This window comes from Oncorhynchus keta, chromosome 3 (assembly GCF_023373465.1).
Source record: "Oncorhynchus keta strain PuntledgeMale-10-30-2019 chromosome 3, Oket_V2, whole genome shotgun sequence".
In the NCBI taxonomy this organism is placed as follows: Eukaryota; Metazoa; Chordata; class Actinopteri; order Salmoniformes; family Salmonidae; genus Oncorhynchus; species Oncorhynchus keta.
The window spans coordinates 13,195,486-13,217,675 of NC_068423.1; the positions used below are offsets into that span (position 1 = coordinate 13,195,486).

General features: G+C 41.8%; 3 protein-coding genes across 7 annotated transcripts in view; 2 read left to right on the top strand and 1 right to left on the bottom strand.

Moving 5' to 3' along the window:
• Nucleotides 1-7,267, top strand: part of cbx1b (chromobox homolog 1b (HP1 beta homolog Drosophila)) — a 15,941-nt gene extending 8,674 nt beyond the window's left edge. For both annotated transcript variants that reach the window (XM_035749926.2, XM_035749935.2), the window contains one exon: nt 6,540-7,267. In XM_035749926.2, coding sequence (XP_035605819.1) covers nt 6,540-6,678 — 139 coding nt within the window. In that variant the 3' untranslated portion in view covers nt 6,679-7,267. The remainder of the gene's footprint in view (nt 1-6,539) is intronic.
• Nucleotides 7,268-7,414: 147 nt separating this feature from the next.
• nfe2l1b (nfe2 like bZIP transcription factor 1b) lies at nt 7,415-15,121 on the bottom strand. 3 transcript variants are annotated; one of them, XM_035749798.2, is made up of 6 exons: nt 14,904-15,121; nt 12,568-13,409; nt 11,680-11,901; nt 11,492-11,545; nt 11,179-11,337; nt 7,415-11,085 (listed from the first exon to the last, which is right to left on the bottom strand). In XM_035749798.2, exons 2-6 carry the CDS (start codon nt 13,120-13,122, stop codon nt 9,706-9,708), a joined length of 2,370 nt encoding a protein of 789 aa, XP_035605691.1. In that variant the 5' UTR covers nt 13,123-13,409; nt 14,904-15,121; the 3' UTR covers nt 7,415-9,705. The 3 variants fall into 3 exon arrangements, with proteins under 3 accessions (XP_035605691.1, XP_035605673.1, XP_035605681.1); XM_035749780.2 differs by having other exon boundaries at nt 11,492-11,584; nt 14,904-15,120; XM_035749788.2 differs by lacking the exon at nt 14,904-15,121 and adding an exon at nt 14,141-14,491 and having other exon boundaries at nt 11,492-11,584.
• A 2,768-nt stretch (nt 15,122-17,889) lies between these two features.
• On the top strand, nt 17,890-21,242 carry si:ch211-194k22.8 (uncharacterized). 2 transcript variants are annotated; one of them, XM_035749907.2, is made up of 7 exons: nt 17,890-18,191; nt 18,301-18,396; nt 18,819-18,878; nt 19,002-19,107; nt 19,211-19,452; nt 19,683-19,869; nt 20,226-21,242. In XM_035749907.2, the coding sequence occupies exons 1-7, from the start codon at nt 18,105-18,107 to the stop codon at nt 20,378-20,380; spliced, it is 933 nt and encodes a 310-aa protein (XP_035605800.1). In that variant the 5' UTR covers nt 17,890-18,104; the 3' UTR covers nt 20,381-21,242. The 2 variants fall into 2 exon arrangements, with proteins under 2 accessions (XP_035605800.1, XP_035605809.1); XM_035749916.2 differs by having other exon boundaries at nt 17,895-18,182.
• Nucleotides 21,243-22,190: the final 948 nt, after the last annotated feature.

Here is a 22,190-nt window from a genome sequence, read left to right on the forward strand (position 1 = left end):
CCCAACAAAGGCTGGTCACCAGCATGTGCTGGTCTATGCTGTTTTTTTTCAGCAGGGTATGCATCAATGAAAACTACAATAATCCATTGCTTTCATCTCCCCATTCCCTGTATCCTGACCTACAGATGCGGTCAAATATATTTTACATTTTGAAATTTAACCTTTATTTAACAAAGCAAGTCAGTTAAGAAATTCTTATTTACAATGACGGCCTACCCCGACCAAACCTGGACGACGCTGGGCCAATTGTGCGATGCCCTATGGGACTCCCAATCATGGCCGGATGTGATATTGTTACCCTTGCACTTTGCAATGGAACTTTTTACTTGCAATTTAACACATGCAAGCTAAATTAATGAGAATCATTGCCTCCAACCTAGTTGGAATAATTTAGTCCAGGACATTTGAAGTGAAATCTAAATTTAATTTTAAAAATGTCTTGGTCCTGGGGGAGCACGTGATGCCGCGGAGCTGAGCAGACGTTGACAAACCGAGCTCTTCAAAGTTATTCTATTTTTACCTAAATAACAACGTTGAAACAATATTCTAACATCGGCTGATAAATTGTCAAGTACTTACCTTCCCAAAGAGCCATGGACCTCCGACCGAGAGGCAAGAAGGACGACCAAAACGTTGTTGATTCCCAAGATAACGATAACGCTACAGCTAGCAAGATTAGCATTAGCCCTCATAACTCAGACGACAGTTCCAGACTGTTGCTCTCAGCAGCCTCTTGCGAGCCTGCAGACATGCTGGCTACTGTCCTCCGGGAAATTCAGGATGGTAACAGAGGTCTTTCTCTGAAAATTGATAAGAAATCGGCTGAACTCCATTCTTCCATTGACGACCTGAAATCCTCCATGAATGATCTCCTTTTGAGAACGACTGAGGCAGAGTTGCGCATTAGCACAGTTGAAGATACCATCGCTAGACCCGACCAGGTCTTGATACAACAGCAAAAGGACAATGCCTACCTCAAAAACAAGGTAGATCAGATGGAGAACCAGAGTAGACGTAGTAATATCCGTGTGGTGGGATTGAAAGAGGACAGCGAGGGCCGTGACCCGGTCCGTTTCTTCACTCAATGGATCCCGGAGGTCCTAGGCATAATCAACTTCACCAAGCCGCTGGAAATCGAACGCGCCCACAGAACATCAGCGCCAAAACCCCGGCCAGATGAGCCCCCACGAGCTGTCCTGATCAGGTTCCTCCGTTTCCAAGACAGAGAGAAGATACTGCAACTCGCAAGAGCCAAAGGGGACATCACCATCGATGGAAAGAGGGTCAGCCTTTTCCCAGATATGAGCGTGGATCTCGCCAGACGCCGCAAGCAGTTCAGACCTGCCGCCAAAGCACTGAAGGAGAAGAACATCACCGGCTACCTCATCCACCCTGCGCAGATGAAAGTTCAGTACAAAGGCCGAAGCCATCTCTTCAACACACCGGGAGAAGTGCACACTTTTCTCAAAGAACTGAGCAACGTCTGAGTCTGAGCCAGGACGGTCTCTCTGGGGGATCAAATTCAGTTCGTTTGTTTTCTCTTATCCGGATTGAACTGCTGGTATCTCCCGGTCACTATAATTGATTTGTACATTTTCAACTAACCATATCTTCCCGGGTGAGTTCTATTACATTTACAGGAGAGTATATTTTGGTTTAGTCCATATCTACTGGGCGAAGCAATAAGTGGTTTTAGGCCCACTGCTTTCCCCCTCATTTATGTTAATCTTCCGAAAAGAGACTCAAGCATCCCTTACCGTGGGCAGTAAATATTCAGCCATAAATATCTATTCACAACGTTTGTTTTCAATTTAGAGAGCTCGCAGGTTTTAGTTTACGCCAAGGTTTAGCTAGTAAGAGCAAGATGGAAAGCGGGCAGCAACGTATCTCTACAAGTGTATTCATGATTGATTGTTGGGATTGTTGTTTTAGTCTGATAATCGGGGTGGGTGGGATTTTTATTTTATTTTTCTTCCTTTTTTCTATGTTTATTGTTTCCTTCCTAAAGAGACACACAGGTCACTTTTGTGCTCAAACCAAAGTTGAAACATTTCCTAATTATCTGCATATGATAGATTTCTATTCAGTTACATATTTGAAACCCAACCTATGCTTAATAAACTAAAATATGTCACATTCAACGTAAAAGGTCTTAACGGCCCGATTAAAAGGAAAAGAGTCTGTACATACCTTAAGAAATTAAAGGCCGACATTGTGTTTTTACAAGAAACACATCTTACAGCCAGTGAACACAAGAAATTGAAGTGGGAATGGGTAGGACAAGTTTTTGCATCCTCTTTTAACCCCAAAGCAAGAGGAACTGCAATTTTGATAAGTAGACACATCCCCTTCTGCGTCAACAACACCATCTCTGATCCCTCTGGCAGGTTTGTTTTGGTGCAGGGGCATATGTTTTCAGAGTCTTGGATCCTATTGAATATTTATGCTCCTAACTTCGATGACCATATGTTTATTTAGAATGTCTTCCTTCAGGTTGCTCAAGCACCACCAGGATGGCTACTGGTTGGAGATTTAAATTTTTGCTTAGATACAGTTCTTAATATATAATAATAATATAATAATATATGCCATTTAGCTGACGCTTTTATCCAAAGCGACTTACAGTCATGTGTGCATACATTCTACGTATGGGTGGTCCCGGAATCGAACCCACTACCCTGGCGTTACAAGCGCCATGCTCTACCAACTGAGCCACAGAAGGACCTTCTTGATAGGTCTTCTGATAAACCCTCACTTCTTACCAAAGCCGGCAAGCTCACCATGTCATTCATGAAAGATCTCAATTTACTAGACATCTGGAGACAGTTGCACCCACAGGATAGGGACTACTCTTTTTATTCACACCCACACAAGACACACACACGCATAGATAACGTTTTACTTTCGACACAACTGTTTCATAGAGTGTTAGATGTCGAGTATCTCCCCAGATTGCTTAGTGACCATTCTCCTCTGGTATTATCAATCTCCATTCCTACCAAGGTAAATGGAGCATATAGATGGAGACTAAATTCTACACTCCTAAAGCAACTTGAATTTTGTGCATTCATCAAAGAGCAGATCAATATTTTTACTTGGACAAACAAACCCTATGCTCCTGACAGCTTCATTCTTTGGGACACATTGAAGGCCTACCTGAGGGGACAGATTATTTCCTATACTAAAGGGCTGAAGAAAAAACACGGTGCGGAACTGAGTGCCCTTAAATCTGAAATCTCCGAGCTAAAGAACCTACCAAAGAGGCCCGACTAAAGATCTATACAGGCTTTTGGTAAATAAAAAACTTAAATATAATATTCTGAACACATATCAAGCTGAGAGGGCCATCACTAAATCAAAACAGCGTTATTATGAGCTTGGAGAGAAAGCTCACAAAGTATTGGCATGGCAACTGAGAGCAGAGGAAAGTAAGAGGACAATTAATTCCATAGAAACTCTTACTAATGAGATATCTTTCGACCCTACTGAAATTAACAATACTTTTAAGAAATACTATGAAGACCTCTACACTTCCCAATCAAGCGATGATCTATCAGAGATCGACTCCTTTCTCTCCTCTCTCAACCTCCCATGCTTGTCAGGGGAAGACAGCGAGCGCCTGAGTGAACACTTCTCAGTTCCTGAATTGTTGGAGGCCATTAAATTCTTACCTTCTCATAAATCTCCTGGGGAGGATGGCTTCCCTCCAGAGTTCTATAAAGAATTTAGGGAGCTGTTGGTCCCCTACCTTATGGAGGTACTTAAAAAAAGCCAGAGAAGACAACTGCTTTCCAGAGTCCTTCTCTCAAGCAGTGATTACTGTAATCCACAAGAAAGGGAAAAACCCGCTAAAGTGCGCCTCCTATAGACCAATCTCTCTCCTTAACACAGATTGTAAACTGGTCACCAAGATGCCATCTAAGAGACTGGAGTCATGTCTTCCCCTGTTGGTCAACCCAGATCAGACTGGCTTCATAATTAATAGATTGTCCTCCAATAATCTCAGAAGGTTCTTTGATATAATTCACCTTGCTAACAAAAACAAAATACCTAGTGTCGCAGTCTCCCTCGACGCTGAAAAGGCCTTTGATAGGGTTGAATGGCCATACCTCTTTCGCGTCTTGGAAAAGTTTGGTTTAGGTACCGTGTTTGTAAATTTGATAAAATCACTCTACAAATCTCCTAAAGCTAAGATTGCTACCAATGGGATTACTTCCTCCTCTTTCCCTCTTTATAGGGGGAACAGACAAGGTTGCCCAATTAGCCCCCACCTCTTTGCCCTCTCCATCGAACCGTTGGCTGAGGCAATTAGAACGTGCCCTGACATACATGGCTTTGAGGTGGGCCCCCATACCCATAAATTATCACTCTTTGCGGACGACCTTATCTTATTTGTAACAAACCCAGAACACTTCCTCTCTCACTTGCAGATCCTACTACAGTGTTATAGTTCTTTCTCTGGATATAAGGTCAATTTTGATAAAAGCGAAATCTTACTGTTGTCTGTCTTTGACCATCATACCATCAAGCACAAGTTTCCTTTTAGATGGTCTCCTATGGGCTTCACATATTTGGGCATAATGGTGGATGGTAATCTGAACAACCTCTATAAACTCAATCTGGCCAGTTTGTTGCAAAAGGTGGAGGTTGACCTTTGTAAATGGATGGATTTACCTCTCACTCTACTGGGTAGAATCAATGTAATTAAAATGAATGTCCTGCCCAGGTTTCTATATCTGTTTCAATCTCTCCCTATCCCTGTTCCCGCAGCATTTTTTTCCTCTCTCGACAAGCTGACCAGACGGTTTATCTGGCACGGCAAAACCCCTAGGGTTGGCCTGGATAAACTGACCCTTGATTACAGTCAAGGGGGCTTAAACCTCCCCAATTTTAGAGTGTACTACTGGGCTGCACGGTCTATGTTTCTGGCTCAGAGGTTTGACAATGGTCCCTCTCCCTCATGGTTGAACATTGAAAAGCTTGAGGTAAATGATGACACTGGGGCAGATTTGTTTTACAAATGGGACAGAAAATCTATAAAAACCATCACAGACAACCCTTTAATCATACATTCTGTCCTGGCATGGTGCAAACTGCATGAGCTGTTCGGACGAGGGGGATTCCTTTCCCTAAAAAACCCCTATGTTTTTTATGGAACAATAGATTGATCCCTATGTTTTCCAGAATAGTAATTATTATTTTAGACCATGGTCTGATAAGGGGATCACTCTTCTGGAACATTGTTACGGGAGGGAGTTCTTATGTCTTTTGATCAGCTGAAACAGAAATACCACTTGCCTAACAGGGACTTCTTTAGCTACCTACAACTACAAAACTGTATTAGGGTGACTCTCAAGGGACAATGGAACCTACCTAAGATGTCACCTATTGAACAACTCTGCCACGCAGACCAACCACTGTTCAAGACCATTTCCCATGTTTACAATGCTCTTATGTCAGGACTAACACTGCCTGGTCTAGATAAACCCCGACTTAGATGGGAAAAAGATCTGGGTATTGATCTTGATGAGGATCTATGGAGTGACCTGTGCAGGGATGGGGTTACATCCACATTGAACTCCAGATACAGACTGATCCAGTTTAATTTCCTCCATCAGCTCTATATCACCCCATCTAGACTGCACAAGTTCAACCCAGATATCTCCTCCCTATGTTTTAGATGTGGCTCAGATGAAGGAACATTCCTCCATTCCACTTGGCAGTGTTCAAAACTACATGGTTTCTGGCAGGGGGTATGCGATACCATATCCTCAATTCACGGGGTTGCATTCCCTTTAGACCCGGAGGTCTGTCTACTGGGTAACTTTACTAACACCAATCTTAGGCAAAGCCATACTATAAAGCTAACAGAAATATTGCTAGCGATTGCCAAGAAATGTATTGCCTTGAAATGGAAATTGGATTCCTCCCTGCCAGTTGCAATGTGGCTATCGGAAGTTAATATTTGTATCGCTTTGGAGAAAATCACTTACTGCTTGAGGAATAAGTTAAAGGCGTTTTACAGAATTTGGCAACCTTTTATTGATTATATGGAGAATCTCCCCCCACATCTCATTGATTGAATCTATATATAATCCTCACATAATGTTTCACACTTAACGTATAATATGAAGCCTACGGCAGGTGATCCAATGTCTCGTTATTTATTTATTTTTGTTAATATAATTATAATTATTTTTTTGTTTTTTTGACGCTCGTCTGTCACTGTCACTTTGTCCTATCGTTGTCTAATATCTTTTCACTTTTGTTTTGAATGTTCTTAATTGGAAAATGCAAAAATAAAATATATATATATTTTTTTAAATGTCTTGGTCCTGTGCAGTTGTAAATCAAACAAATACACATGTAAACACATTTTTTTTCAACTTATTTTAGAACAAACAATCATACAATGGTGCCAATATATTTGACCGCATCTGTATGCTTCATGGCGTCACTACAATCCCTGAACTAGCCACAACCTTCCACTTAAGTTCTCATCCAACTCATGGTTCTTTCCACACGGCCTGTTCTTGTAGGAAAAACTCTGATGAAGCAGACCTGGTACCCGCTAAGGAGGCAAACGTGAAGTGTCCACAGGTGGTCATATCCTTCTACGAGGAGCGGCTTACGTGGCACTCTTACCCCACCGAGGAGAAGGAGGACGACAAGAACTAGCCGTTTGGTGTCAAGCTGGTTCTGAAGACTATAGAGGTAGTGCAAGGGCATATGGGTTCCAGGCAGAGGGTCTGAAAAAGCAAGATAGCATTTGGACTCCCTTTTGGCTTAATATCACCCATCAGGTTAAACTCTTATCTGGATATGATCAGTCAATACAGGCTATGGGTTATCTTGAGGAAACACAACCCTGGAAGAAATATATAATGCAGTGTTAATTTTTAAAGATTCACTTCAGTGATGGTTTATTTGGATACTACAAGATCATTTTCACACTGCACCCTTGATTAAGAGGTCCAGACCTTTTTGCTATGACATTACTGTATAGGCTGGTGGAGATGTTATCATTCATAGTGTTGTAAACAAGAGAACAGTGCCATTTTGTCTTTTAACGTAAATGTTTTGTAGCGTTTAGTGCAAAACGATGTTAATCTGTGCTCATTTTGTGACGGTTTTATTCGTGTATTAAGGTGACTTGTTGAAAACCATATCTTTTTACTTTGCTCATTCGTCCATATTATCATTCTAACATTTTCATAAACAGAACTTGCTTGTCTGTTTTTGGAGAATAAACAACTTTTTTTTGTTACAGTTGTCTCAGTATCATTCTGACAAAACTACAAGTTTGTGTAAATAGTTGGATAGCTACATTTAGAAAGGCTTGATGTATTCATCTTCACAAAGTATACTTATGGACACATTTCACCCTGTTATTAATAACGCAAATGATGCACAGTCAGATGAAAATAAAAACACTTTATTAAATCAATAAAATAACAATCCCAGATTGCCAGCAAATATTTTAAAGTAAACCAAAGAAACTGCACAACCAAACCCAAAGCAGGGGTGAGAAGGCTGTGCAAAACACACAAAACTACAGAAATAATGACAAAACATGAAACATTTAAATATTTACAGAACAAACAAATGCAGTGCGCTAAGAGTAGTAATAACTTAGTGGGTTTAGCATTGTGTTGCAATGCAGGTGAACGTTGCATGTCTGAATATGTCAAACGTTTTCTCAAGTGCAAGAACTAACAACTTAACAGCCGTCTCATTTCTTTTCATTTAAATTTTGAGACGCCCCAAATGTATTTCCTGCTAAAAGTATTAGTACTGCATGAAACATTTGATTCAAAGCAATGTATTTTACTTGGCTCCCCTCTCAGGTTAGTGATGACAAGAACAATGAAAGTTATGGGAATGAATAAGAACATAGGTCATCCTCATCATTGCAGCAACTTAGTTCTTTTCCCCCCTTTACTGTAGATCTGGGGCTCTCAAATGTACTCAAATTCTCTTTAAACAGCCATCTCTGCCGCATTAAATGGAATACTAATCATCTTTTTGTTGTTAGGGGTACATGCTAAAACACAATTTTTGACCCTAATAAAACACAAGCTCAGATAATAGCACTTCTAACATAATGAAAACAGTCCAATAACCTTTGTTTGTAAAACCAACAAATGTATAAAATGTGCTTGTGAAACAAAGGCATTCGAAAACAAGGTGCTCACTTCACACATTCTTCTTGTCAGTTCGATTCAATTGATTGACTTCTCTAACGACACAAATGAATGACCCGTAAACTATTGCAGCTGACAACTAGGCTATTCATCAACTGAATCTTGTCCATTGCTTCAGATCACTATCAAATAGAATGACAACAACATCCCCAAGTTACTCTTTCAAAGACTACCACTCTGTAATTACTGGACAGACAAACTGCTTATCTCTGTCACCTTACAAGAAAACCAACCAACCAACTTAATGTTAATGACAGTAAAGATGGGTGCATATGATTAGTAATTAACAGGCGAAACTTCCACAGGGCTGCAGTTCATGCAGTAGTTCCTGCAAAAAATGGCCTATCACAAATCAATATTGTGAGTTTCCCTGTCCTGCAACGTGGTTTACAGGCACAACACACGGTGTGTGATGCAATTAGGGCAGGGAGTAGACCTAAGATGATATCAAGCAAGACCTCTAACCTATCTTATTCTGGAGAGTATGAGAAATTGTGGAAAACTAAAACAAAATGACCAGAAGAGCTCATCCTTAAACCTGTGGCAGAGGGATAGCCAGAGACACGGCACGATGCATACAGCCAAGCCTTAGAAGGACAAATTACAGTGCTATGTATAGATATACAGAAGCTGTTACATTTGTTATGCAGTGTGTGCCTTCTTCCTCAGTGTCCCATCTCCTACACCCATCATGCTCCACCATCATGGCTAGCCCAAGAATACTCTCCAAGCCTCTCTTTTTGTTGTGTTCCAGTGTCCTAGTTATGTCAAAGAGACTCAAAGTCAATGACATTGGTCAATCAAAAACGGTGGTGTTTGTAATACAAACATTTTGAATGAGTGCAGTGTCAAGACTACCTAGACATTTGCCTAGAAAACAAGTGAAGTGAACCATACAAATTTGGTTATTATCGGCGGTATAAGATAATGGTATCCCAGATGATGGACTTGCTTTTTATCTCAAGTTTTGCTTGCTTTTTCTCTCAAGTTTCTCTTGGCTTTCCTCTTCTACTTACTCCAGAAACACTCCACCAATCGCGTCAAGGCCCAAGCAAGAAATCTGGTTTAACAATCTGTTCGACGCTGACTAACAATGGGCTGGAATTTACACCCCATTTCATGTTGACTAAATGTTTGTTTTTCTTCAACTCCACTTGATACCAGTCCCTTCACAACATGATTTATCAACTTCCTCTTCACTGGGCTGGTGCCATAGGATCCAGAGAATCCTTTCAACCCCTTATTTTCCTTGTTTATTCCTTTTCCCCCACCGAAACAATAAATCCAGTACTCAAATGAAGAACTGCTTCAAAGTCGTTTTCCAGAGACAACGCAGGAACCAAAAAAGAAAAGGGAAAAAAAACCTAATGCAGGAAGAGTAGTCAACAATGCTATGTTTCTCTTCACAAGAATCTTCTTAAAGAAAAAAAGACCTCTTGCGTCTGCAGAAATCGTTCTTAGTGATTTTAGCAAAATGAAAGAAAGGGCAGCAGCTTCCTCCTCACTTCTTTTTGTCCTTTTGTTTCTTGTCGGGCTTACGGGTCTGCTGATCTGTCATGTTGCGGGGCATGATCAGAACGCTGCCGTCGGCGCTGTACTGGAGTGAGTACTCGCTGGGGGGGTAGGGCCGGCCCTCCTCATCCCGAAGCTGGGTGAACACTTCCTGGTAGAGGCTTTGCACTTTCTGCTTCATCTGACGGATGGAGCGAATAAACTCCATCTTCTCCTTCAGAAGTCGCGCCTTGTCACGACGCATGTCGTGCACCCCTTGCTCCAGGTTGATGATGGTATCCAGCTTGCGCTTCCGACAGTTCTGGGCTGCCATCTTGTTCTTGCCACGTCTACGTATGTCGCGAACGAGAGCCAGTTGGGCCTCGCTCAGGTGGTGCTTGGACAGAAGCTCGTTGAACTCCTCTACAGGCAGATTGATGATCTTCTCATTTGAGAAGGGGATCTTCATGGCCCGAGCCCGGCGCTCGTCGCGACTCGACTGTTTGTCCAGGAAGTCCTGTTGGGGCTGAAGCTTCGACTGCTTCTCGCGGCCCATTTTCTTGCCAGTGGGAATCGGTAGCTCTGGGTGTTCATCTAACAAGGAAGACAGTGGTAAATTGTAAGTGTGATTGTGGTTGATGTTGTCAAGCTGAGGGAGCCCATGGAACTGGGAAGGGTCTTGATAGCTCATGCGGCAGAGCTTGTTGAATTCGGGTTGGTAGCCCCCCACAGCACCTTCTTCTGGTTCCACGGTGACTGACTCAGAGTCAGTGCTGTATCCCACAGCCCCTTCCTCTGAGAAGGTGGCAGAGGTGGAGGAGGAGGCGGCAGAGGAGCAGGAGGTCTCAGAGCTGCTCGGGGAGACCGGGCTGTGACTGGAGTCCAGGGAGAGGCCTGAGTCTGAGTCGAGTTCATCCTCCAACTGAGAGGCCTGGGCCTGGCTGAAGCCCTCCTCCATCGCCAGGTCCAGCAGGCTGATCTCATCCAGCATAGACTCCTCCAGCAGACTGCTGAAGGGGTCAGGCAACACTGGGGTCGAAGTGATGTTGTTGGTGCTGTTTAGAGGCGGTGGGAGAAAGAGTCCAGTCAGGTTGGTGGCTCCGAATGTAGAGTTGACGCTGGAGGAGTTTGAGCTGGAGGACATTCTAAGCAAGGGAGGGCGTGGGGTGCCAGTGCCATCAATCTCTGGGTTGAAAAGTGTGGGAAAATCCTGACTGCAGCTAGGGAGGGAGGCCTGGTGAAGGCTGACATCTTGGTGGATAAGGGTGGAGGAACGAGTAAGTCCAAAGCTTTCAACCGAGCCTGACTCAGTTGTGCTGCCACTGGTATTGGCACTGTTGGAAGTAGTGCTGAGGAAGGAGTTCTCAGAGGTGTTGTTAACCTCCATTTCCTTCAAAGAGGAAAAACCTGGTTAGAGAACATCTAATAACAAAAATATATATTTATTGGGAGAACCAGTTGTGATTAAAGCACAAGTACAAACCTGTAGTTCCATGATGGCCATGATGTCTTGCCACTGCTGCTCCAGGTCCAACTGGGGCACAGGCTGGGGCAACGGGGGAGGCAGTGGCAGCCCCTGAGATGTGGATGGAGCTTCTTCATTGGCCACTGCAAGCTCAGCAGTGACTACAGGGGCTACGAACTGATAAGATGTTTACCTTTAAAATTATCTCACAAACATGTTGAGATTATAATAGACCATAAAGGCAATCTACCTTTTGTAATATCATGGTTTGTTTAACTTAATTTAAATGAAGACATTTCTGTCTCCTGAGACAACTTGCAAATGTCTTTACCTCAGGAGATTCTTCTCCGAAAGGGAAGGTGGCCTCAAGCAGCCTCAGGCATTCCTGCAGAGACAGTGAGGTCTGAGAGCCAAGGCTTGTGAGCTGAGGGGGAGGGGCAGACAGCACAGAGGTCACTCCCTTAACTATCAACTGCAGTGGACACAGGATCATGAAACACAATCTGTGCCCTTAGCTACCTGCTCTGGTATGCTTTCCCCTGTCTCTCCATCCACAGGCTGAGCCTCTTGAAGGTTCACTCCATTCCTCCAGCTCTCCTGTGCCTCTGTCCCTTCCTTCTTCTCCTCTGGGCTGGGCTTCTCCGCCTCGCTCTCCTTCTGGCGGCTGCTGTAGTTGAACACTTCCCGTCCTGCACCAAGGTCGATATCCTGTCGCCACAGGATGTCAATCAAATCAATGTCCTGAAAAAGACATGTCAGATGAAAAAGATGTCAGGACTACAAAGAAAAGAGCCCTCTTGATTGAGTTGTACACCATCTTGTCTTACACAACTTAATTTTAAATCAAAAGCACGTCAAGGAGAGAGAACTACTTGACTGTGGTGCAATTGCCAAAAGATGGCTTCAGCTGTGATATGGTTGGCTTTACATGATATTTTCATCCTCAGATAGGTCAACACGTGGCGATATACATAAGATTTAAACTTCAGATCATGTAACTTGAAGCTAAGCCCACTGATTCAACTGTAGCCACTTAATTACCATAAAAGCATGTGATTCCACTCCAGTGGGAGACTCTGTTCATTCTAGAGCTTTAACAATGGCTTAGTGTTTGGCCCAAAACCACACTGCGTCTTGAGTGGTGGTCCTGTGACTATTAGGGGAAAGAATGATTCTAATGTAGGAAAAATTACATTATAATAATGCAGATTACACAATGCCAGAAAAAACTTCCATTTGATTACAATTGTGTTTTATCAAGGTTCAGACATACAATGGGTCTCTGACAGCTAAATACAGTAAACTCCTAGTAATATATCCCTGTACATTACGATAGACGTGCCATGCCTCAGCTTGCCCTAGTCTTGTGATCCTGAGTAGAGGTGAGATCATTGCATGCTTTCTTACCTCTTTGGTGAGGTCAGCGTTGCCCTCCCTGTTGCCCTGCTCCTGGCTGTCCTCGGGGGCCACAGCTCCCAGGGTTCGGTCCCCTCCACTCAGATTGTAGGTGGACTCAGGCGCTCCGCCGCCCCCCCTCATGACCGGGGCTTCGGAGTTGTTCACGTCCTCCAGGCCGGTCCCATTGTCCAGGGTGATGCTGGGGCTGGGCTGGCTGGCGGCGGACACCACAGTCTCAGGGTCGCGGTGCACCAGCCACGTGCTCAGTTCTGGACTGGGCACTGACAGGCGATCTAGCTGGCGCACCTGGTTCAGCAGCCGGCGGGTGGTAAAGAACTGGTCGAGGTCCACACTCTTGGGATGGATGCCATACCCGTCCAGCGTGTTGCGGAGGTTGTGGAACTGCGTCTGGGTGTAGGCCGAGCTGGGGCCTAGGATGATCTCTCGCAGTGGGGGCAGTTGATTGCTCAGGTAGGTGTCCAGGTCCACCCGCACCCCAATGAGACTCAGGAGGATGGTGAACTGAATCAGGCCCTCTGTGAAGTACTTTTTCAGGTAAAGCATTTCTTTACAAAGGAACAAAAAGTGAAAGTAAAAAAAATAAGTAAAAAATAAATAGAAACAGAAAAATTGAGTTCCACAATAGTTGATATTGAGATTGACTGATAAAGAATGAAAGTATGAAAATTGCAGATATGACAGAAGTGAAGAGCGACTTTTGGTGTTTGCTTATGATGTGAATAGAATGTAGAGGGTTTCTGTGGTCTTGTATGGGAGTCCAATATCAGTCAAAGGCTGAACTGTTTTCTAGGTCAGGTTTTGGACTTCCCCATTAGTAAGTCCTCCCATATCTGCACAGAGAGAGAAAGAGAGAGAGAGATCAAGGACAAATTAAACATCCTTTTCTAGGTGTTGATGCCTTTTAAATGTAATGACAAGATCAAAAAAATATATGAACTTGTTGAGTAAATAAGTTTAGGTCAATCTGAGCCTGTGTTCTACCATCAAATTTCACTTAGTCACAGAAAAAAAGATTACATTACATAATGTCAAAATAATATGTCATAACAGCTGCAGAATGCATCAAACATTGTTTAGGCCAAATGAAATGTGAGTATGGCCTTATAAGTTGAAACAAACAGGCTTGTCAGCCACACATGATTTAAGATGACCAAATTCACTGATAAAACCAACATGAATTGCCAAATAAAATGCACACTGAACTCATAACCATAAACCAATCATATGCACTGCCAGTGCAGAGGCAATAAATGAGATAACAAAAAGTCTCACATTCCACATATTTCTATGGGAGAGAACAATTAGAACCCTACTTCTTAGCAGCAAACCATTACATCTTCACTTTCTATAGCAGTGGTTTTTCCTCCGGGGGACCTCACACCTGATTCCAGATGTCAACTAATCATAAAACCCTTGACTATGTAAATCAGGGGAGCTAGTTCATGACTACAACTAAATTGTGAACTGGGGTCCTCACGGAAAGGTTTAATGGCCACTGTCTCTAGAGGACACACTGCACCTCAACCCCAATTTAAGATGAAGACCAAATAGACAAGCCAACCTGACAATGCAGAACAACTGAAATGGATCACCAAGGCCAGTGCAGGAATAGATAGTTGTGAAGGTGAAAGAGGGAGGGTCTCTTGGGTTCTCCTCCAGTAGCTACGCTTCCTGACACCCATCCCCCAGCGGTCTCCCTCTCACCCATCCCTTGCAGTCTCCCTCTCATCCATTTTATTTTTCAAGATCTCCAGTTTACCGATGTATACAAAATAACATTAAATTAATACCAATAAAAACGATGCATCAGTTTATACATCAATAGTGTTTAAAAGTAGGCAACCTAACAAAATCATAGCTAGCATCCAACGGTATTTATCGTCCAGACTCCAGTGGGAAGTGTTGATAGCGCTCACTTCCGCTATCAAGCAACCTCCCTAGCAACAAGTGGCGCAGTGACAACAGACAGGCTGGTGAACCATTAACAAAACAAGGGCACAAGCACAACATGGGATCCTCACAAATGTTTGCCAATGGGAAAAGATTGGGGCGGGATGTTGATGTGACAGCAACGGGGAAAGATAAATTGCTAAAATGTAACGTTAGTTAGCTAGCTAACGTAACGGTTACAATGTATTTTAAACAATGTTTTGTATTGCCACTCAAATAAATGTAGACACAAGAAGCAGATAATCCATCTGCTAACTTTAAGTCGCTTGTCAAAAAACACAAGCACAATTAGCTACAAGCTAACGCAATCTAACGTTCTGTAGCTAGCTAACAAAGCTAGTTGGCTAGCTAGCTAAAACCTATTTCATACTTACGCGTGAAGATTTTATACATTTGCCTGTATGCCCACAAGTCGGCCAACGTCTATAACCATTATCTGAATCCAGAGGAGTTCTCTCATATGTGTTATAAGCATTACCCAAAGTCATTATCCACCCTTTCCCCCCATTGAATGGCCCACCATGACTTGCAATATTTCCAATTTTCTAGCTAGCAGCAGCACGTCTGACGCCAAAACAAGGCTTCCCACAGAGCATGCGTAGAATATTCTAGGGCGCATGTTTTCATCACAGCAGTGAAAATCACCGAATTTAATCCCTGGCTTCACAAATCAGTTATTAACTTTAGTTAGACTGAAAAAAAGTCAACTTCATGTCATATTATAGATTTAAAATAGAAATCGAATACAACAATCAGCCCTTTCTATACAATTAATCTATTTTTGTGGGCTAAACGTCAAATTCGTTTCAGAAATAGAATGGGGCCAGGCCTATTAATTATATAATAATTCACACAGAAAGTGAACAACTGGTTTCACAATTATGCATAGGATATTATGCCTGTGTAACAGCATGTGTTTTATATCATGTTTGTTTCTTTACATTTTTATTTTACTTTCTATTATTTTCATCCTCTTATTTTAATCCCCAAACTGCTGGATGATCCAGGAGATAAGAGATACAACTTCCAACATAACTTCTTAAGAATGACTGATAAATCGCTCAGAAATATATAACTTTTCATTGAAACTTATCATTTTTGTAGTTGAGGCTTCACATGCACTTCAAGTCATAGGCTCATTTTTTACAATTAACCTTTATTTAACTCCGCAAATTAGTTATGAACAAATTCTTATTTACAATGACAGCCTAGGAACAGTGGGTTAACTGCCTTGTTCAGAGGCAGAACGATAAAGCTACCTGACACCCCTCACAGTCATAGCTCATTTATTACACGTTATATCACAGATTTTCCCACAGAGACCATGCCATAGGGACAAAATCTTGTGTGAGCTTTTGTGTGTAGCTTTCGTGTTCCTATAATTTGTGTTAATAATACCATGGTATATCTGGCATAGGGTAGGTTTACCCCTAGAAATAGAATTAAGGTTTTCCATTATCTGAATCAAAAGCACTATTTATTTGTCAAGTACATTTACACACAACTCAGATTTTTACTTGGTGATATTTGTATGTTGCTGCTTGTGGTAGACAACATTTAGAGACATACTACAGACAGCGGAATTTAAACAAAGTCTACGTACTACTAGGTAGATTGAGCACAGAGCTATAAGAGAATGAACAGTCATCATGATTCTGTCAGTAACTCCTACTGTCCCCCGTGAGAATCAAACCAACAACCCTGGCGATGCAAGCGCCCTGCTCTACCAACTGAGCCAGACGTGACCACAGATGTGGTAATGCAATATAGATGACGTCTGTAGCGTGTTTGACTATGATTGTTTTTAATGAGGGAAAAAAAATCAGCATTTTGTATTATTGTATCATTGTGGAGTGACACGTAAATACATGTTTCTAACTCTACTGTCTTTATGTCTTTACAGTGTCTGCCATGTATCCTGCTCTCGTGTCCAACTATCACTCTGAGTCTGAGGCAGTCAGTGCATAACGCAACTTTGTAGTATCACGGCTCAGGAAAAGACCCAGATACAGACAGTTTTGAAGTAACAAAAGTTTATTACAGAAACAGGGGGGCAGGCAAACGACAGGTCAAGGGCAGGCAGAGGCCAGTAATCCAGGGTGGTGTGACAAGGTACAGAACGGCAGGCAGGCTCAGGGTCAGGGCAACAGAATGGTCAAAAACCGGGATAGCTAGAAAACAGGAACTACAGTAGAGCAAGACAGGAACACGAGTAAAACACTGGAAGGCCAGACGAAACAAAACGAACTGGCAACAAACAAACAGAGAACACAGGTATACGTACACTGGGGATAATGTGGAAGATGGCAACACTTGGAGGGGGGTGGAGATAAGCACAAAGACAGATGAAACAGATCAGGGTTTGACAGGTAAGGGTTAACCCAACAGCGAGGTAGTGGAACAGGAAGAGCAGTCCAGGACTGTCCAAGTTGGTTGACTAACCTAATCTTCATCTCCACACCATCTCCAATTTATGAAGTTTATTGGGATAATTCATACTTTCATAGGTTTTGTAACTCAAAGAGACCTCCAGTTAATTTCCACAGAGACAAAATCGGTATTTGAGTAAAGGATAATGGATTTTTGTGAATGATCATGATGGATGGATGCTACCAGATCACAAGAGAGCACATTTAAGCAGGCAAAACATCCACTGTTAACTTAAAAAAAAAAATGTTTTTACAATTTATTAAAAGTTTAATTAAGATTGGATTGATACATATCCAGGATGTGGACAAAAAGTTGTTAAAAAATATAATTTTTATCACAGTTATCAACTTCAATTTGGCTTGCAGACATTGCTCAAATGCATCATGATGTGTCATTAAATCTATTTTTGGAGAGCATACATGCTCTTTGTATTTTGTGGCACATACAGTAAAGCCATTGTAATACACTATGAATACATATTTCTCTTAGTCTTTTCTGTGAATGTAATGGTCTTTTTCTAAACTATCAATCAACCAGTATTTCAAAGAATGCATCTTCTTTTCAAGAAAATATGTTTACGAACTATCAATTTGTAGCAAATTAACTGAAACTGTGACGAATTTCTCAGTTACATCACCACACAAGCATATCATCTCTCAACAAAAGTATTGCTTTGACTGTTTAATGCAATGCATACATGCATCAAAAAAAGTATGCTTTGATAGTGTCAATAATTATAATAGAAAGAAAAAGGAATGAAAATACTCTTCCAATTCTTATTGGTAAAATTAAAAGTAATTTTCTGATTATCATCACCCAAAGTGACGTATTAGGTAGCAAAAGGTACAGTGTAACTTTGAGAGGGATACAAATCATTATCGAATCATTCATTCACGGCTACAACTTAACAGTGCCACGTTACGCCTCCGTGTATAAAATCCTCACTCCCTCTCTCTGTTTTGGCATCAAAGGGGATGTCTTCGCACGATGGTTCTGGAGTAGAAGAAAGACAGCAAGCGTCCCATCCTGCGTTACCCTCTTCCGTGTACCCAGGACACTTTCACTTATCAGCCTTCCCCAATATTTTGAACACGTGCAGTATGCTGGGCACAGTTTTTCTGCAAGGCAGTTAATGGAATAGAAATATGAGAAGGAAATCAAAGGCGAAACGAGTCCTTGACTACGAAAGTGAAGAAGATGAAGACGGGGCTCAAAAAGTAGATGTAAGCTTTGTAAGAGTAGCCTATTGTCATAAAATGTTTTGATCTTAAAATATTAACAACTGTGCTGTGAGTTTGAATAAACGTGTTTTAACTTTATCATGCCATAACTGTCTAACAGCATGGGGCGCAGAAAAGAAGAAAACAGATGCATCTTGATAAAGAGACAGTCGAAGAAAATTCTTTATCCTCAGCCGGCTTCCAGAAGTGGATACGGGTTTGTTACTTATACAGTTACATACTGTATATCTTGAAACATGTCTATTCTATAATAAATGCACCACCATGTATGGCAAATGTTGCTGTTAGCTGTGATTTGACCAATGGACACTAGGCTTTGGGTGCAAGCATGGAGAACAATGGGGTAAAACACGGTACTAAATGAACTGCTTCTCCATTGAACAAAAGGCGGCTCTTTTTTGGACTGAGTGTAGTGTGCATTTATATGTTTTGTTACTTTATGTCACAACTTCAAAGTAGTCTTTTTTTAATGTTTTCCTGTTATAACAGGTATCTCATGAAATAGGCTTTGAAAGTTACTTGTCAATGTCTTATTTCAGAGAAAGTTCGTAATGGTAATAAAATAGTTAAAACTTTGGATGATTGTATACAAACTTTGAAATCCTATTTTTTTCACAGGCTTTTGAGCTGGGCAGTCCTAACTTGTATCACCTGAGGGACAGCAATTCCAATACAGAGGTAAGCCTATACACACACAACCCACTCTTTCTGTACAGGTGTGGACAATTTATGATGTGATGTTATCTTGAACATTCCTTCCAATATCCAACATCCAATTCTGATTTTGCCTTGTCATGGCAGGAGTCAGAGTTTCTGCAGTCATACTCAAAGATGAAACTCATTCCTATGGTGATTTGCATGCAAAGAGAGATGGAAAGCTTGAAAGACCAAATTCAGTGCCTTACAGGTGAGGGGATTAAAATGAATGAATGAAATCCTCTTGAAACTTTACACATTTGATCCAGAGTGAAGTTAAATGTTTAGGACATTTTGTGTGGATGACTCGACAGCTTGTGGAGAGCTGTCCAGAAACCTCAAAGCCCTGATAGAAAAGACCCAGAGGTGGTCTAATGAGGACAGCAAGACATCTGTCCAAGCGTCACGTCCTAGCCTAACTGTAGGACTTGTCAGTGGAGATGCCATGACCCCAGATTTACTGGCCTGCCCAACTGGGATGAATGGGCAGTGGGAGAAACAGGGGGCCTTACCCCAGAAACTACACAGGCACCATAGGGATGGACTCTTCACCGAGGTACAGATAAACCACTACACTGATTTTTGGTCATGTTCAAGAGGCACGAAATGGGATAAAACATTTAAATAAATGGATGAGGTTCTACCACAAATAACACTTATTTTCATTTTCCTGTTGGAATATTTGGTGTAAAAAAAAAAAAACTTGACCTACACCCACACCCTGCCTCTTTTGAACTGGTTGTCAGTCCCCAAGTCTTACATATACACATCTTATTATGTCCTCAGTTCATTACCCCAGAGTTGTTGGAACGGTGCAACACTGGCACTACAGCTCAGAAACTGACCAATGACCTGTTGCGAGGGCTGTATGAGAGGGACTGCCTAGCATCCCACTCCATCTCAGGGCTGGTGTACCACAAGAGGTCTCAGACCAAACCTGCGCTCCCTACTGAGGAGGTCCAGGCCATACTGAGTAAGCAGTCTTTCCCTCAACATACCTTATTGGGAGACATAATAAAGACAGCACAGAACACTGAGGTTCAGTGCAAAATGCATTATTAGGCTAATGTTTATTTGATTATTGTTTGAAAAAGATAGTTGGAATGTCTTAAATAAATATCTACAATCGTTGTAGCCTTTGGTTTTGACTTGCATAATAACTGTATTGTCAATGTTTCCTAACTGTTCCTGACCTAGTTTTCTAACCTTCAACCACCTCTATGAATTGACGTACATGAGAGAAAAAATATGTGTTATGCACAACTGTAATCATTTCTGTTTAAGGGAGTTCCGCACGCAAATGTACATTTCATGTGACTATTTCCACAGGGACAGTTCAGTATTTTTTTCCTGGAAAGACAGATGTGGAAATTAAAGGATACATCCGGCAGAAACTGCAGAACGAGGCGAAGAGGCTGAGGAAGAAGCCTCCACTGTTGGGTAATATGGATTCCAGCTTTGACCTCCCCTGCCCCAGAACGTAGTGTTAACATGGATTTTGTCGAGGATCAAAGGTGAAATATCTGATTATGGATAATTGACAAATGCATGGAGGTAATATTTAACTTTTTTTTGTTTTTTTACTTCAATGAACCATGTTCGACTGCTGACGTTTGTGAGAGGTTGAGATTTGAATAGGTGATCAACTTGCATTCACACTGGCCTCTGGTTGCTGTCGATCTAGATAAAGCATAATACTGTAGCATATGTGAACTTTATGTCCCGATTATAAATAAATGCCAATTGTTTTTGAATTTTGTATTTTTAAGATAGTCATTTGCAAAACATTGGACCTTGCAAAATCAATGCTGAACGAGTGTTAGCACATTCTCAATGCCTTTGAAAATGAACTGTATGATGAGCCCCATGATGAGTTAGGGTTGTTGTTTTTTTGCAATGACAACCTGATAGTTGATTGGATTGAACAAAATATATCTGGAAATGTGCAGTTTTTCCATGATCCTGCATTATCAATAAAATACATAAGAAAATATATTTACTATATTTTAAAGAGGGTATGTATGTGTACAGACAATGGTGATCAATGACCAAGGAAGAGTGACAACAGCAGGGGACACTGACCCAGTTGCCTTGGCACCCCTAGTCTTTTGGGCTACAGAGGCCCAACATCTGTCCACTCCACTGCTAGAATTATCAGTATGCTTATAATAGATTCAAATCAAATCATATGTTATTTGTCACATGCTAAGTAAACAACAGATGTAGACTAACAGTGAAATGCTTATGGGCCCTTCCCAACAATGCAGAGAGAAAGAAAATATAAACAATAGAAAAGTCATAACACGTAATTATAAAGGTAATAATATACACAGGATAACTTTGCTATATACACGGGGTACCAGTAAATCAAATCTAATTTTATTAGTCACATGCACCGAATACAACAGGTACACCTTACACCTTACAGTGAAATGCTTACTTACGAGCCCCTAAGCAACAATGCAGTTAAAAAAAAAACATAAGAAGAAGAAATAAAAGTAACAAGTCATTAAAGAGCAGCAGTAAAATAACAATAGCGAGATGTGCAGGGTCACCAGTTAGTTGAGGTTATATGTACATGTAGGTGGAGTTATTAAAGTGACAATGCATAGATGATAACAGAGAGTAGCAGCGCTGTGAAAGGGGAGGTGGGGGCAATGCAAATAGTCTGGGTAGCCATTTGATGAGGTGTTTTTATGGCTTGGGGTAAAAGCTGTTTAGAAGCCACTTGGACCTAGACTTGGCTCTCCGGTACCGCTTGCCGTGCGGTAGCAGAGAGAACAGTCTATGACTAGGGTGGCTGGACTCTTTGACAAATTTTAGAGCCTTCCTCTGACACCGCCTAGTATAGAGGTCCTGGATGGCAGGAAGCTTGGCCCTAGTAAGGTACTGGTCCGCTCGTACTATATCCTCTGTAGTGCATTGCGGACGGAGGCCGAGCGGATGCCATACCAGGCAGCGATGCAACCATTTGTCTCGAAGGTGCAGCTGTATAACCTTTTGAGGATCTGAGGACCCATGCCAAATCTTTTCAGTCTTCTGAGGGGGAATAGGTTTTGTCGTGCCCTCTTCACGGTTTGTAAGATGGCACCGGAGAAGAAGGCAAATGTTTTACTTGCCCCCAACCGATTGTGTTTTTTTGTTTGTTTATTTGCGTTGTTTGTAACTTGTTTTTTTTAAAACTTATTTTGTACATTGTGACGGCCCCGAATTTTCTGAACCGTCTCAGTGCAGCTCCTTCCAATAGGGCGCTTTCCCTTTAATTCCCAATTAAATAGCCAGCATCAGCTGCGC

Coding starts and splice junctions, on each gene's coding strand:
- nfe2l1b (XM_035749780.2), bottom strand. CDS start 13,122: ATGCTTTACCTGAAAAAGTACTTCACAGAGGGCCTGATTCAGTTCACC. Junction 11,585..11,679: donor GGGAAAGCATACCAGAGCAG/GTAGCTAAGGGC, acceptor CCTCCCCCTCAG/CTCACAAGCCTTGGCTCTCA. Junction 11,338..11,491: donor TCGGAGAAGAATCTCCTGAG/GTAAAGACATTT, acceptor ACATCTTATCAG/TTCGTAGCCCCTGTAGTCAC.
- si:ch211-194k22.8 (XM_035749907.2), top strand. CDS start 18,105: ATGAGAAGGAAATCAAAGGCGAAACGAGTCCTTGACTACGAAAGTGAA. Junction 18,192..18,300: donor AAAAAGTAGATGTAAGCTTT/GTAAGAGTAGCC, acceptor ACTGTCTAACAG/CATGGGGCGCAGAAAAGAAG. Junction 19,870..20,225: donor GGAGGTCCAGGCCATACTGA/GTAAGCAGTCTT, acceptor CTATTTCCACAG/GGACAGTTCAGTATTTTTTT.